Source organism: Notolabrus celidotus, chromosome 1 (assembly GCF_009762535.1).
Source record: "Notolabrus celidotus isolate fNotCel1 chromosome 1, fNotCel1.pri, whole genome shotgun sequence".
In the NCBI taxonomy this organism is placed as follows: Eukaryota; Metazoa; Chordata; class Actinopteri; order Labriformes; family Labridae; genus Notolabrus; species Notolabrus celidotus.
In genome coordinates this window covers 14,391,115-14,408,154 of record NC_048272.1, presented here as the reverse complement: position 1 = coordinate 14,408,154, position 17,040 = coordinate 14,391,115, and the positions used below count along the sequence as shown (strand labels likewise).

Genomic DNA, 17,040 nt, shown 5'->3' with positions numbered 1-17,040 from the left:
ATTGATAACCATTTAAAATATGTATCATTACTGGCTTTACAAATAAAATAACTACAATTGGCAGGTTGTTTTTTCTTCTTTTTTTTTACACAACTTAAAATGTTATAATTCTGTAACAACTAAAACTGAAATGCTGCTACAGTAAAGAGATAAATACAGATGTCTTTGTCAGCAAAAATGCATTTCTGTTAATCACACAAAAGAGTTAAAAAGATGAGATCAACACAACCAAACACCAACTAGAAACTTATAAAAATCACTGTAATGTGGATGTGATGGCTCCATTCACATGTTTCATTACTTCACTTCTGCATGTCGAGGAGACAGAAATTGACGTTATGGTCAGATGAAATAAGAAAAAAGGGAGGAGGGGAGGTGGGTGAGGAGGGAGGGGGGCATTTTGAGGCAATATCTTTTTCTTTTTTTTCCACCTGCAGCATTATATCTCATTTTATCTCACCGCGTTTCTTTCTCTCTTTCGATCTCCTTTCCTCCTCATCTTTCCATTTAATGATCTGCAGGACACATATTGTGTATTCAGTTTTAGATTGAACTTTATTGGAAAAAAACACACCAGTGAGCACAGATTTAATGCAAGAACGAGAGTGTGAAATACTCCTCTGAAATCCAGCTGCACAGGGCTGTTAAAATTCACGAGAAAGACTCGACACTGAGACAGTCCTGCGCGCGAGTGGCTGCACGTGCATGGGCGTGCATACACACTCAGCTGCACACGTCATGAATGGGGTACATTCGAACGTCCAGACACACACGCACACACACATACACACAGAATGACTTACATGTAATATTAAAGAAGAAACAAATCTATCTGGACTTCCAATTCCCAATTTGATCCCATAAAAGTGATATTTACAATCACACTGTGACAGCTCAGCAGACCCCAACAGGTCTTTAATATAAAAAAAAAATCCTTTTGTTTTGTTTCTCATTCCTAACCCCAGCCTTTTGGATTCATTTTCAGGCCCTTAAGCAAAGCTACCATAACATCTAAGCCTGCGCGGAACCTACTAGAAGTTAATATTTTTCTACAGTACAGGGCCCGATACTTGTTGGCAAAAAAAAAAAAAAAGGGAACAATTTAGCAAGCCAGAAATAAATAAAACAGCAACAACAACAACAACAAAAAGGGAAATGGAAATGATTAAAGAAGGAGAAGAGTATTTTGTTTCTTCTCATTCTAATTAAAGCTGGATGGGGCCCCTGAGGGGACTTTGATGGTGACACAGAAGAGGAGAGCTCTTCGGCCCTGAATGTTTTAAAAGAGGGCAGAGAAACACAACTCAAGAGAGGAGGGAGGGAAGAGAGGGGGGGGCATCATAAGTGCTTGGCAAATTTTTTAAACAGCAAGAGGACTGCTAATACATTAAGTGGTACAGACAGCAGTCATCTAGTCAAAAAAAAGAAACCAACTCTGCTCACAAGTTCTTCTAGAAACCGAGAGAAATCATAGTTACACTGACAAAGAAAGGTGGTGGTGGTGGTGTTTGGGAGGTGGAATGTGTGTGTGTGTGTGTGTGTGTGTGCATGTGTGTGTGTGTGTGTGTGTGTGTGTGTGTGTGTGTATATTAGGTTTGAACTGTATGTAAGTGTGTGCATCAGAAGAAGGTTGAAGGGGTTATGGGTGAGGGGGATGTTAGAAGGGTGGGAGTAGACTCCTCGGTGTCGTATTTGTCGACAGAGCATGATCTTCAGTTTTCAGGTGAGGTAGAGGGGCTTGTCCCTGCCAATCATGCTGCCACTGGAAGGAGGGAAAAAAACGAAAACAGAAGCACAGTTAAGATATTGTAAAGGACAGACGCATGCACACACAGAAGTTAAGAAAAAATTTGTTTTCATCTGATTGCAGATCATTTTCATTTCCTGGCGACCGCAATTGAAGCTGAAACACACGTTTTCTTAACTTGCACTTTGCTCTAATCAAAACCCTGTAAATAAACAAAACACTTCATTGCATTTAAGTAGGAAAAAACAATGTCAAAGTGGTATTTGTTCCAGAGCTGCAGCACGGCACAGCCAGCCAAACATCGCCAGTAAAAAAACCTTGTGTGTTCAGAACATCTGTTTTTTTTTTACTGCTGTCTGACAAACACATGACAAGCTCTATTATCTCACCATTACCTCTCTAGCTGTCTCCCCTGTCTCACCAGAACAGAGCTGACAATTTTCAACACTTATATTGTGAAAGCAGCCAGAGACACGTCTGACATGACTGTATATGCTTATTTCTGAGGGAGTTCTGCTTTAAGATTGGACTGTGTTTATCAGACAATTTCAACCTGAGAACCTTAAATTAAAGGTGAACATGGAGTCACACAGTCTGGATTTTTTTTTGTTTTCTCACAAAATATCGCTCATTCTACTCTGAGCCAGTGACATATATTATATATGGGGAGCAGATGTAGCCATGGTGGTGTCACTGAATGGAGTGTGGACAACGGTTTTGAGGCCTTGGTTTTGGCCTCTTGGCTGTCTTCATCTCAAATCTGCAACCTCTACTTCCGAAAAGTGACACCAATGCTGAGGTGCAAAATTGCAGTTCAGTGACTTTCCACTTGAGGCAGGGTCCAAAAGCCAAAGGAAACCCCGTTAAAGCCTTACGGTATCTGTTGCTGGCTGCAAGACGGTACGGTACGGTTGTGACGTAACAAACGCCATTGTTACAAGGTCCATCGACTAGCCTACAAGTGTTTCTTTCCTTTCTTAACAAACTTTATTTTGCCCATGAGAAGTTACACGATCTGGGTTGGTAGCCCCAATCATAATAGCCTACTACCTTAACTTTTTTTAATTTCAGTAAAATTATAAAGTTTATTATTTTGCGATTATTTTCCTCAATAATAACAATTTTATATTTTAACAAATCTAAGCAAATAAGTCACTCATACAACAGGTACATATGGTGTCATTACTTCCAGAGTTGAGTAGCTTTGTTTTGAAATAAGCAATATTTATGTTTATTTAATGGTTAATACATAAATATAATACACATTGTTTACATCAAAACAAGGCTAATGAACTGACTAATATGCCTAGATTTATTAAAGTATGCGGTTTCTGAGGAAAATACTCATAACTGTCGGATCAGACAATTCTCCAACACTTTCCAGGGTTTTAAGGCTACTAACAACTTCCTGTTTTGACATCTCATGTGGTTCTGTGCTTTGGACAGTTACATGTTCCACCCCTCTCTTACAGCCTGCAGAAAGATCTCTCCACTAAGGTCTCTAATGCCCATATATACAGAAAAAGGATAAAGATATTTACAGCCTGTTATAAAAGATGGTTTTGGTCACAATACAAGTTGTTAACTCATTTGTTTTGATTATATAGAGGTTAAGAGTTATGCTTGATTTGGAGTATGGCTGATTTGACTGACTGTGTGATGTAGCAGTTCACCAGGACGCTATGCTAGGTCCTCAACTCCACCACTTCTTAGATAAGCTGAAAGTTAGGTGGAGATAGCATTTCCCATATGACGAACTACTATGTCCATTTCAGTATTTTTGAGCAATTGAAGCAGGTTAGTTGTGTAAAAAATTACCCCATATCCAGTTGTCAAAGCAAAGCCGTTTTCGCACCAGCCTGTATGCATGTACATTTATGCTGTAAAGTTAGGCATTTCTATACAGGAGTCTTTGGGTATTGACTCAATTTTAGCATGAGCATCAAGTGACCATACAAGGAACTGCTGTTTTTGGACATTTCAAAGTTGCTTCATTTTCAGTCCTGAAGATTGTGACTTAGAAAATACATCAACCAGCAAAATGATAATGTCTAAATGTTTAAACTCAGTCTAAATCATTTAAAAACATCTGATGAGATGAGATGTAATAACCAAAGGTTTGTGCAGGTAACAGACTGTGGGAAGCTAATGAAACCGCTAGCTCTGTCCTTACTGACCTGCAGTGGTTGCCACACTCCCGATTGCAGTATTCACCGTCCCAGTCATGGCCTTGAGCCACTCCAGGGCCTGGACCAGGGCCAGAGGCTCCTGGAGACTGGGAACCCCCCATACTCTTCTGATACTCTGACTGGAGGTGGGAAAAACTCTGTGGAGAGGAGGAGCATTAAACCCAACACTGTACATTGTAAACTTTTCCACAGCAGCAGGTGTGTCTCACTTTGTTGCTTTACCTGCTGTCCAGGAGGAGGGGAGTGAAGAGAGGCCTGCAGCCCCATCTGGTGAGAGATGATTGGCTGGGACTGGACCTGCTGCATGCGGATAGGCTGGTTGAGGAGCGAGCTCTGGTGCAGGGAGAGCTGCTGGTGGGGGTGCAGGGGGGGGCTAATCTGGAAGGAGGAGGGGGGAGAGGCACTAATGCTGGGCAGCATCTGTGATTGGCTGAGCGTCTGCGACAGTGTGTGGCGAGGGGCGTGTCCGGCGTAGCTCTGCAGGTCGGTGAGAGGGAAGGCCCCCGGCCCCAGGTAGGGCGACGACGGCTGAGGGGGAGGTGGCACGCTGTACAGAGGTGGGTTGCCTGGCATCATGTGTGGAGAGGCCTGGCCTGTTTGTTTTGTCTCCACAGGGTCGTTATATGTCTGAAGAGGAGGGAGGAGAAGTTTAGAGTTAAACTCTTTAACAGCAGATTATAACAACACCTTCATTTTGGAAGAAGAACTCCACTACATGAAAAAAAAAATTGTGGTAGAGATTTTTGTGTTGTGTCTCAGTCTGACCTCCAAAAATGTATTTAGTCCAGGACTTTGACTCGAGTCCAACTTCAGTACTTATTTTCAAGACTCCTGACTCGTGCTCGAACATTAACTGCATTAGGACTTGGAAGATGGAACTAACTCAGACTTGTTTATTGTTAAAGACAGTTTAACTTTTTTTAATATATATATATTTATTTTAAGTATTAGGCCCTGATAAATATATTCAGTTTCAAGCAGGGGATGACATGCGTTTTCACTTCCATGCAAGTTCATGTGTCACTTTGTTCAGTTCCTGTTGGGATGCAATCACTCACTGTGCAACATGTTCTAGACCCTCAAGGAGAGGACAGGGACAACCTCAAACTTTATCAGACATCTATCCAGGATACACCCAGAAAACTGAGCGAGATGTTAAAGTTAGCTAACCTGGACTTTTGATCATGTTTGCTGTTTGCAAGCTAAAGGCAATATTAGCAACTAAAGTGAATCAATCACTTGGTCTAAGAAGTCGGCTGACTTGTCAGTTAAAATTCTGATCAAGTAGTAAGTGGGCTATAAGTATCTTTGAGATCATAGATGCCAGGAATGATCCCACCACAGTAGGATTGATGAGAGAATTTCCTAATTAGAGATGCACATTTATGTACGTCTTCAGACATGCCGACAGGATCAGTCTAAATCTAATGTCAGTCCAGCCTCATACAGTCCATAGTTTGGAGGTGAAAAGTGGTGCTTTAAAATAACATTATCAATGAGAACTCGACTTGCACTCGGACTCAAGTGATGGGGACTTGAACTGGACTCAACTTGGACTTGAGGTTTGGCGACTCAAACACAACACTGGCTTTTACACTGAAGTTCAGAACGCACTAATTCTGCACTGATCATTACAGAGTACTAATAGAATGCTTTGCAATTTTGGCTAAACCTTCGCTAGGGCCAGCGCTATGCCTCTCTTCTTCTTTATGTACCCACACACACACACACACACACACACACACACACACACACACACACACACACACACACACACACACACACACACACACACACACACACACACACACACACACACACACTTACTCTGCTCTGAAAACCCCCCTCTTTTCATGGGGTGATGTTTGTATGAAATACACCCAGTGTTTCTCATTAGCTGTCAGAGCTGCTGGAGTGATGTGTGGTGGTCTGCTATTTAGTAATAGCTCACATCCATCCCTCTGAACCCCTGAAATAATCAATGGGATGGGATAGAGGGATGGATAAAAGAGAGGCACAGACACATTTGCAGGGTCAAGTGGAAAATGAAATACTGAAGAAACGGTGAGAAGGCAGAGAGACAGAGGACGGGCGTGATTTACTGAGCCGTATTTTATTTTAAGGGAGAATTTTAGGTAGAGTTGGAGTTTAATGAGTCTGTATTTGTTGTATTTGTTAAATGAGGATCTATCCATTTATATAATATGCACTCTCACTTTTTCAAATTAGGCTTTTTTAGAACCATATTCTGTAGTTTGAGGTTTTGGGATTCAAATGTATACAAAAAAAGTGCCATGGCATACACCGGGAAGCAATCAGACTTTTGTGTTTTTCTTCTTCTGCTAAACAACCCGACGTGCGCCAGAAAACAAAAAGGCAACAGGTGCACGCCGAAGATGTGAATCCTTCAAATGATCCTCCAATTACCTCCAATTCCACCCACCCCAATCCACTTTGAAAAGACTCCTTCATTGGTAATTAAAAAAGAGAGTCGCGTTGAATCATGAGATTCAGCCCTGCATTCAGATTGCCTGGTCCTGAATGAGTGTGGGGGTAGGGGGGTTGGGGTTAGGGGGGGTGTTTGCAGGTTTATTTCTGCCAGTTATTTTTTTTGACTGGCAATCCACCAACATATAGTATCAATCAAGCCTCTGTATGGGAGCTCTGACATGAATGTGTAATTGCAGCAAAGACAAGAGATGAGAATAGTCTTTTTAGTTGAAAGTACGCCACAGTGAAGAGGCTGATGAATTAACTATTCATGCCTTAATCAAGGTGCTTGTTTTCGGCCCATGAGCGTGAGAGGAAGTGTGGCGCTGTGCAGAGGGGAGGGGAGGGGATGAAGGAGGATGGGGGAGAAAGAGAGAGGGGGAAGAAGAGGAGGAGCTTGGTATATGCTAATGCAATTTAGAGCTATGTTTTGGGTAACAATGCAGAAACACTGGAATGACATCCAGCAGATTGAAACTCCTTATTCTGTGGTTTTCTAAGCCTTGCAGATGTCTGAAAAAACAACATCTTTATAATGTGGATGTTTTGTTCTTTATTAATACATTGTAGACTGTTTAGCTAAGTTTTATTTCTGATTCTGCCCCCTGCTGGTTATTGAACAGCATTAGCATCTGAAGAGTTGATTTCTCTTCTGGGCGAATTAGCCAAAGTGTGGTGGAGGAAAGACTGCTCCTGTTTCTCCTGCTGCTGCCAAATTATCTTCTTAACTTGAACACTATATGTCCTTTCAGAATTATAATTATGCTTTTTAAAATGTATGAGGCAAAGGTGGAGAAAAATTACTGAAGTCTGTTTAAAAACATTTGATGTTAATCAGCTGTTAGCTAGCAGAGCAGTAAGCTAGTGGCTAGCAGAATGACTCAGCATTTTTGTTTTTGCAAATTGTAGTTTTATTTTTTGCCTTGTTGATATTTTTGACTTCTTTCTTTTCTTTACTGGGGAGTGACATACAGCAAAGGGCCACAGGTCACACTGGACCAGGGCCACCTGCTTTGAGGACCATAGCTACTGTAGCGCAGGATTTCACTGCTAAGCTGAACTGGCGACCCAATATTTGTTGATTTCTAATTTTATGCATTTCATGCATATTATGCTTTGTTTCAGTTTTAGAAGTATGCTATTTCTCAATAAAATCAAGACAAGTTACACCTCGTCCTTTTAGAGGGTATGCACTGATGTCACGTTCTAACCAAGACACCCCCCCTCAGTCAGACTGAGTGGCAAAACATCCTGCAACATGACGGCTTTCAGTTGGGAAGACAACAAAAACGGGAGTAAAAAAAAACGAATGTCTGCGTGAATTAAGGGCAGTTGGACTCAACAGGGATCTCTACAGTTTACCAAAGACACAGTGATCCTTGGATATCAACATGTAGACAGTAGAAATTGGGTTTCCTGACATTTACACTGACCTTATTTATGAGTCAGGGAAGTACACAAAGCACAGCCTGAAGTAAATGATGTGTTATTTTGAAAATTATGATATTGACTATATTGACTACTGTCTGATAAACTCTTGGTGCCTCCCATTTATTTCTAATTTAACAACTACACACAGTACAACTCTTAAACTTGATGTCAGTAGCACAGACAGAAACTGAGATTAGGACTGATACTTTCACTTCATGAAAAAACCCCAGACAGAATTGTAATATTATTTAAAAAAACATGGAAGTCATGTTAGATTATTGATTTGATTTAATCTGTGAGGAATATCTACAGACATCTGTTTCTGAAGCGCTGTTTTGAGGCCAATTGTCAGCGGGAGCCATAGTGCTGCTGTTGAGCGATTGTGAAGTAAAGAGGCGGGCTTTGAGCCTCCTAGACTCGTAATCTCAATATCTTCTAAATTGCTGCATTAGAAACAAATTCACCCCCCCCCCCTCCCATACAGTGTGCCGATCGAGAAATGAGCTATCCAGACTACACTCGTTTTTTGTACCAGGCTGTAAATATGTTTATTTCTGCTGTAAAGATAGGCATTTTTTTGAATTGGTACTTCCAGAGCCAACCTCAAGCAGATCCTCGATGAACTGCAGTTTTTAACACTTCTGCATTGGACTCATATTTTTAGACCAGAGGTTGCAGCTTGCTTTAAACTAGCCTTAGATGGATTAAGAAGGTTGGCTGGTATCTAGCTTAAAAATGTAATAAACAGTCCTTTGATGCTATATTCATTCTTTTACTGTACAGATGATCTGCTGGAATTTAAAGTTTTACTGAAGTAAACAGGTAAAAAAGAGAGGAGGGAGACCTGAGTGGGGTCAGGTTATATTATACAGCAGATTATATATCACTGACTGAATGCAGAGGCTCCGTGATGTGATGCATGCTGGTTATGAGCTACTATAACTGCACGGTTTTGTTCCTTAGCTTTGTTAACATTAAATTATGGTTTCAAATGTTTATATATGCACTCGATTTAAGGTTCTGAACTGCCCACAAAGAACATCGTCATGTAACATTTACTGAAAGGACACCGCTTTTCGACCTATTTAAAGCGGAACCTCTGAAAATAACCTGACCAGATTAGCTTGCTAAGTAGGTTAGCATGGTGATCTAGCAAGGTTAAAAGAGAAACTAAAAACTCTCACTTTGAAATTCACAGACCGGATTTTTTCCTTTAATCTTGCTTGGTGGTACATTACCTCAGCTCTTTATGAGGACATTTTTTTCTGTGTTCGCTGCTATTCAGTGCTTTCAGTGCTACGTGCTACCTATTAATTGCCACTGGTTGGATGCGAGTGCTGAGACTCAACCTCTTGTGATATCAAGTTCCAAACCTTGGAGGATTTAAATTGTTACCTAGCTGTCTAGCTTTGAATACCAGCATACAAGGACAATAAAGCGTCTGTTTTTGAGACAGAAAGATAGAAGAGTTTTAATGTTAAGAGTTAATCTTCAGAGAGAGCAGCGGGTGTTAGCAAAACTCACATCCCACATTAGCTGCCCATCAGGGAGGACACACAATCCGGGAGGACAGCAAATGATACACATAATGTCCACTTCCGCACACACAAATGTGTACTGTTACTTTTCATGTCTCCCCAGGTTGCAAATTGGGTGTGTTTGAGGCCTAATTTTCACTGTTCTCCTCTGAGCACATACACACACACACACACACACACACACACACACACACACACACACACACACACACACACACACACACACACACACACACACACATGCACAAGCACACTAACCCTTCCCTTGCAGTGAGTGGACCCTTTCCTCAGAATAAGAGCGAAAGGAATTCTGTCTAATTTATCATCCCTTATATCGCCGCTGACCCATGTATATCAAAGACGTGACCCCCGTGGTTACCTTGGAAACCAGACTGGCTCTGTAGGCGGCCAGGGCTTTCAGGTACTCCTTCTTAGCAGCCTCTGTTTTCCTCTTGTAGCTCTGCAGGAGCAAACACAACAACAACAACAACGATTGATTACAAGGTGGTGCCAAAGGCTAAAATGACCCCTTGGTCCACTCTGACTGATGTGGATGAGATTTTGGAAGTTGTGGTGTGATTGTGTGACCTGAAGGTGCGCTCTGTGATGAAAGAAAAAAAACAACAACATATAAAATGCATTGCACAGTTATCAGGGGACAAGATTTGACCATCTGCATGATGTTGCTGCATTTGAATCATTTATTCCTTCAAAATGTCCGGAGTGAAATGTCAAGACAGCTTGTGCACAGAGACGTGAAAATGCAGTTTGAAATATTTTAGAGCAAAACGAGAAAATAAGAAGCTGTTTGTGATTTTGTTTTTCTGCTCTCCAACCTCTTCCTCTATTAGGGCTGTTGCTCATCCCTTAATCAGAGCTGATGTCCCTGCAAATCATTCAGATGAGAAAGAGAAAAAAATAAAAGGATTCAAAACAGCATTAGCAAAGAGGCAATCTCCAGCCTTCTGAATGAACCTCAAATGATGCGTTAAGACAGGGAATTCGAGTTAATGTCATCACATGTCACTCACGGCCTCTTTATAGCTGCCACTGCCTTTTTGATGCAGGGAAAACAAGTCGCAAAAAGTCCACCCTTAAATCGACAAGGAAGACTCAGATCTCAGCTCTTCTCTCTCTCTGGAGCGTTTTAATAGGAAGGAGAATGTGTGTTTGTGTGTGCGTGAATGCAGCAGGTAATTACTGATCCTCAGTGAGAGAGAAAGAGAAAGAGAGAGAGAGAGAGAGAGAGTCTGTGGATGCATGGACGTGGGGTCATTTCTTTCAAAGAGGTGGGGTAGAATAACCATTAAGCATTCATGTGTTGCCAAATGCACATAGGCTGGCAGCTGCTAACACATACAGTCAATAAACAAACAGACATACACGCCGAACAGCAAACAAACCGGGATGAAGAAGGATACAATCTCTTGCTCAAACAGCTGATGTTTATCCTCTCACTCATCCCTATTTACAATATTTTTATTATTTCCCTTCCATGATACACAATCCACATTCTTTGGAGCGAGGCTAAATGGAAAAATACAGAAATAAATCACCTGATTTTTAAAATAAAGTCAGATTTCCTCATCTTTCATGAAGAAAAAAACCAAACAAAACAGAAACAACCTTACCCCTCACCCCTTAAATATTGATAGAGCCGCGGCTGCCTCTTTAATGCACCCCAAACTACTCCCAGCAGCTTTAATTTCAAATTAATTTAACACAGCTAATGATTTGCGCAATGACGGATACTTTTAAATAAATTACCATGCCTAAGGATGTCTAATTATTCCAAAGTGAGTGGATTCATTAGCAATTGAAGCCGTCAGAGGCTGCAGGTCAGTATGAATTAAAAATAACAAAGCTGCGTGGGGAGAGCATATGCCTCCATCGTAATCCTGACACAGAGGTGTCCCGCCTGAATTAGCCCCTAATTGTACCTTAATGAAATGTTCTTGTTTGATAACCAGTTAATTACAGGAGACAATAACTGCGCACCCTGCTGACACTGAAGGGAGTGATTACCCCGACGACCGAAGCACAGAGACACTGAGGAGGAGGAGGAGGAGGAGAAGGAGGAGGAGGAGGAGGAGGAAGAGGAGGAGGAGGAGGGAAGGAACAGGAAGGTGGAGACATGAGAGGTGTAGTGAAAAGAGAGGAGGAAGACAAGTAAGACAAAGCCAGAAAAAAGACACGAGTTGATGTGAAAGGAAAACAAAAGGGATGAAAACAAACAAAAAAGCAGATTGATGTCTAGCAAAAAGAAGTTTAATATCAAATCCTGCTGCTCAAACATAGTGACAATGTCTTCTCCTTTATCTACGACCTTTAAGTGTCACACGACTGCAGCACAGCACATTCAATTAAATAAAACTAAGGTCACTCCTCCTCTCCCATCCGACTCTGTTAACACTGTTTCTTATCACATATGTAAAAATGCAAAATTGATCTTAATCTTAAATAACAAAAACAAGAAAAATGTTCTTTTGTGTTTCTGGGCCAGCTTTAACATGCAGTCACCTTGAGGAACAACACAGCCCAAATAACGCATTGATCTCGCACCATAAAAACGAAGGCCTTCGGGAATTTATATAAAAAAAATGCTGTATAGCACGCAGGCTTTCGAAAAACATCTTAATAAAAAAGAAAATATGAACATAAACATGAATAAAGACGAAGAAAAAAAAGACTTTGTTGTAGCAAACTCAAGGGCGGCACTGGAGAATACACAACAACACGAGTAGAAAGTGGGGAAAAAATGCACTCTGAAGCTGGAATAAAGAATCACAAAAAGAACACAAATCACAACAATGGAGCTTGTGATCGTTTCTTCAATAAAAAACTGTAATAAAACATGCAGCCTTCGATGCGTTTATGTGAATTCTGCTGCGTTTGAGAATAGGTAATTGGAAACAGGGGCCACGTTCTAGTTAAAACAAAGCTGTGTGTAGGGGAAGGCTTATGTTTACATTCTGGTGCTCCTGCGAGGCTCCACAGGGTCTGACTGTGACATTATAGAACACACCTCATCGCTCCTATAGCATGACGTGACAGCGGTGATGGGGAAAAAGAAAATACATAATGACATGTACATCAACAGATCAAGAGCAGGGATAGATAAAGATTAAAGCTGAGAGTGGAAAGTTTCATTTGAAATGCATTTCACTCCAGCACACCATTATTATGTTGTTATTTAAAACCAAAGACAGAATTTTTAATGTCTTCAGAGTATTAGCTGAATTGGTTCCGCTCTGTAAATGCACAGTTAACAAGTTTATCCATTTGTTGTGCGGGAATAAGTGAAAGTGCTAGTCACTGAGAATAATTAGAGCAATCACAGCGTTATTGCCCAGACAGGGGACTACATTTCATTCCATAATGACATCATTACCTCCAGTTAATTATGTGACTTGCAGGGTGACACGTTCGATTAAACACATGAGTGCACAAACAAATCAAAAAATTAGCCGTGAAACAGCACAATAAATGGGTGGATTTTTAATGCTGGAATTGCCCTTTTGGTAGTTTTGTTTCTGTTTGTGGGTAATGCTGTGAAGGACCAATGCACTTAGGAAGGAGAGAGAGAGAGAGAGAGAGAGAGAGAGAGAGAGAGAGAGAGAGAGAGAGAGAGAGAGAGAGAGAGAGAGAGAGCATGTTGGATCTACAGTGCAAAATCTAAGGTGAAAAAGACACCAGGACTCAAAGGGTTAAGAAGCACAAACAATAACATTTCAGGAGCAGATGTCCTTGAGGCAAAACCAAGGACAAGGCAATTGCTAATCTTGTATTCCCAGCATGATCAAATCACCAGGCAACAGATATAAATAAAAGGACAGGAAATGAGGAATTCACATTCAAGGGTGTCAGCGGCGAAATGAAGATTCATGGTGAAGAGCCCCAGTGAAGGCGGCAAAAATTAACTGCAAATAAAAGGGACAGACGGCCTCCAAAGTCCGGCGTCTAAAGTAGGTTTGGTGGGAGAAAAACACACACATGCTAGATGGGGTCTGGTCGACAGCGGCTGGGGCTGAGGAGGAGGAGAATGGGCTGCACTTTGTCATGGAGACAGGTGCTTTTATTTGACACCCAATGGGCTGCGCCCTGACTGGATATTCTAAAAATATGAGTCTGCGCATGATCATCAGACTGTCTCGTTTTCCATTCATTTCACACCATCATTTGTTACCACAAACACAGAGAAACCTATTTGACTTTGTCTGCTGGCCTGGAATGTAAAATGAAATAGAAAATGTGCTGGGAGGGAAGAAATGCTCTAAACTGCAGTAAATGTTAATGCAGCTCCATATGCACAGGTCAGACCGTAATAAAATTAAATTGACTGCTGAAATATTCAGGGAAATGTGCTGATGGAGGCAAACTTTTAACTCCTTTCAATATACATGGTTTTCACTGCATTACGACGGGATAATGATACATTCAAACCAGTTGATTCTGTACAGTTGGTGCATGTGGTATGCACAAATACATGTGTAAAAGCCTTTAGATACATGACTATTTCATTAAAGAAGTAATTTATATGTTATACTGTCAGGAAAGTTGTGACAATGGAGAGTGGGGTGGAATTATCTCATTTTACAGCATACATCTTAACTTCCTGATGCTGTACCACTTCTTGAATACATATACTTATGCAGTTTAAGAATCCAAAAAACGAATTATGGTGTTCACTCACTTTTGAAATTCATAAATTATATCCAGTTTTTGTAGCTTTAGTGTGGCTTTCGATGGAAATATGTCATACACTAAATAAAGAATGCCCCTATCATTAAAAAATGACTTATCTGCACTTTCACGTCACTAATTTAATCTGTGTATTACAGGTACCTTGGATGTATTAACTAGAGAGAGGTAACATTATGGAGAGTACTTCCGGAGCTTCTCTCTCTGATTGAATCTTTGCAGCTGCATGAGACAAAAACAACCTGTACATCTGTAATCAAAGTCTGACTTTGTTTACAGTGTGTTTCGACTCTACAAACGCTCTGTGGTGTTTGTTTACAGCATGCGTGGTTAGCCTGACCTGTAAACCTGCATGACCATGACCTAAAAGTTTAGCAGGGCTAGAGCAGACACAGATCACGCCAGATCCTTCCATTTGAATATGTAACAAAGCAACAACCTGGCAGCTTGTCGAGTACTAAAGTGTTCTCTGCTGTGAGAGCTTTTATTTGAAATGTAGGAGTTCACTAACGTTAACACCTAAAACGCGCTATAATTAATGCTTTTACTTTAACAATGGATCACATGACCATGTATGTGTTAAGCAGGTCAGTGTTAAAGCAACAGAGACTTACTGCTATCTCGGTAGTGTCTCTCCCTTGTGAAGCTCAGCACAGCAACTTTCAGTGCTCTCAAAAGCATTACCACGTCTACAGCAGGAAGCTGTTTTCAGAAGTTTAGTGCAGCTTCATAACTTCATACCTCCCAAGCACCAAATACTAGGCAGACACAGTTGGAAATTAGAGAAATTAGCAGGGTATTTAGTAGCTAAAGGACTGGGTATCTCTGCAAAATGATGTTGGAGACCAAAAATGGAGCTAAAAGAAGAGAACGCAGATACTGTCCTCTTATTTTGCTAAAGCATATGACTCCACATTAATTAAGGTTCAAACCAAAGGCTGTTTGGTCAGTGCAAGCAAGTATCCAACTGCTGCTAAGAAAATGTTGTGACTGTCAGTGTTGTTTTCAGTTTTGTTGTTTCATAGTTTCTTTCTGCAGCCAGCCAAAAAATAGGTTAATCCATGTTCATTAAAATGTTATATAATCCTGCTTTCAGAAAAGATCACCAAACTGTCTATTCTCTAGTTTTAAATGAACACAACATGAATCTACCTGTTTCTGCTCCTCTCCAAGTCCATCCCACATGGACGCCACTATCTTGGATACGTCTCCGAAGGTGGCGTTTGGGTTCTGTCCCTTAATGGCCGCCTGGGTATCTCTGAAGAACAGGGCGTAGGCTGACACAGGCTTTGTTGGCTCGTTGGGATCCTTCTTCTTCTTCTTCTTTTGGGGTTTGGGTTTGGGCTTCATCATCTCTGAAGACGGCCGCTTCTCGCCCGTGATCTGGAAGACCATCAGGAACACAAAAAAACAAAACAGCTTATTGACACTGCAGAGAAAATATCTATCAGTTAAAATCATGAGAATGACGAAATTTGTAATGGATGCTTATAAGAATGTGTCCAAGTGAAGCAAGTGATCTCATTAAATCCATCATTCGGGCCCTGCGTTCATATCCAGGTAGTTTTCTACTAAAACTTTGACACAGGCTCTGGCTGACACGTTTTTTGTTCTGCCTTTCTTTTCCTAAAATCAGATCTGTTAGCTGAGTTTATCAAACCCTTTCAAATCTTTATTTTTCAGTTGTTCAGCAAGTCATAAATTCTGACTTTTCATGCCAGGGGTGAAGGGAATTTTAAATCGCCTGCTGTATCTACTCCGGCTTTGATGTGGTCTCAGAATGAATTTGAGGGAGCAAATGGAATTACTTACTGATAGGAGAGGTGGTAATCATTTTTATTCACACGCACACTGAGAGGCACAGTGGAAACGTACAGGCAGGAAAATATACTTTTTTCTTTAACCAAGGAAACCCCTTCTTGTTATACCACATCACTGCGAGCAAACATTCAAATACAACGATGAATCTGAAACACTGCAGGATTCAATTATGTGCTCATTCACATTCTCCTGATGGAAACTGAACAAATCCACAGAGACACTGGTTAGTGGGCAATTTATAAAAGCATACTTAAAGATTTACATAAAGAAAACAAATGTACACATATGTCCTTCTCTTTTCATTAACATGAATGACTGATTAAAATGAAGGAATGGCAGGTTTCAATGAAAGCTGTATATAATGTACTTCCAATGACAGACTCAAACAGGATAGTTGAGATCTTTATGGTCTACCAATGAAAATATCCTTCACAGACTGCACGTATTAAATTTAGTCTCTTCACTTCAGATTGAAAAGCAAGTCAGAGGAAATGTTTTTCATCAAATCTCATGTTTCTTGTGCTTAAGAGTTTGTTGAGTTTGTCTTCTTTTCACAACTTTGTAATGAGGAAGAGAAAGTTATCTCCCTCTAAAGGACCAGGACAAGGTTGTGTGACTTATCAGTGGATGGCTACTTTAATAAATAGCATTGTAGATGCACATTTACCCACTCAGCTTTTTCAATAATGGACTGTCAATTTGAATACACATAACCAATTGAAATTAAAACTATCCCTAACATAAAACCCTTTAAAACAAACACCAAGTGCTGGCTCAAAGCAAACAGCAGCTCTTTGCACTTCAACATTGGCCTCATTTCTCAAGACCAGAGGTTGCCGCTTGATCAGATCGAGGTGACTTTATTTATTTATTTGTTTATTTATTTATTTATTCATTCATTCTATCATTATTATAATTTATTTTATTTTCAAAGTATTTTTGTATGTTTTTAAGTTACTTCGAAATTGTATTATGTGCTTTATTCAAATTATTTTATTGTATTATTATTATTATTTTTACAATGTTTTAACTTATCTTACCTCACTGTGTGGCACTTTGGTAAATGTATTGTTTTTTTTATATGTTATATACAAATAAAGTGGATTGGATTATTTTCTATTTT

At 40.4% G+C, this 17,040-nt stretch overlaps 1 protein-coding gene across 6 annotated transcripts in view; it reads right to left on the bottom strand.

Annotated features, from left to right (window-relative positions):
- Nucleotides 1-536: 536 nt before the first annotated feature.
- Nucleotides 537-17,040, bottom strand: part of tox2 (TOX high mobility group box family member 2) — a 154,188-nt gene continuing 137,684 nt past the window's right edge. For 4 of the 6 annotated variants that reach the window (XM_034680817.1, XM_034680795.1, XM_034680825.1 and 1 more), the window contains 5 exons: nucleotides 15,249-15,491; nucleotides 9,775-9,855; nucleotides 4,159-4,563; nucleotides 3,925-4,073; nucleotides 537-1,762 (listed from right to left, as the gene is read on the bottom strand). In XM_034680817.1, the coding sequence (XP_034536708.1) occupies nucleotides 1,720-1,762; nucleotides 3,925-4,073; nucleotides 4,159-4,563; nucleotides 9,775-9,855; nucleotides 15,249-15,491 (921 nt within the window). In that variant the 3' untranslated portion in view covers nucleotides 537-1,719. The remainder of the gene's footprint in view (nucleotides 1,763-3,924; nucleotides 4,074-4,158; nucleotides 4,564-9,774; nucleotides 9,856-15,248; nucleotides 15,492-17,040) is intronic. The other 2 variants (XM_034680811.1, XM_034680832.1) reach the window with 1 other exon arrangement.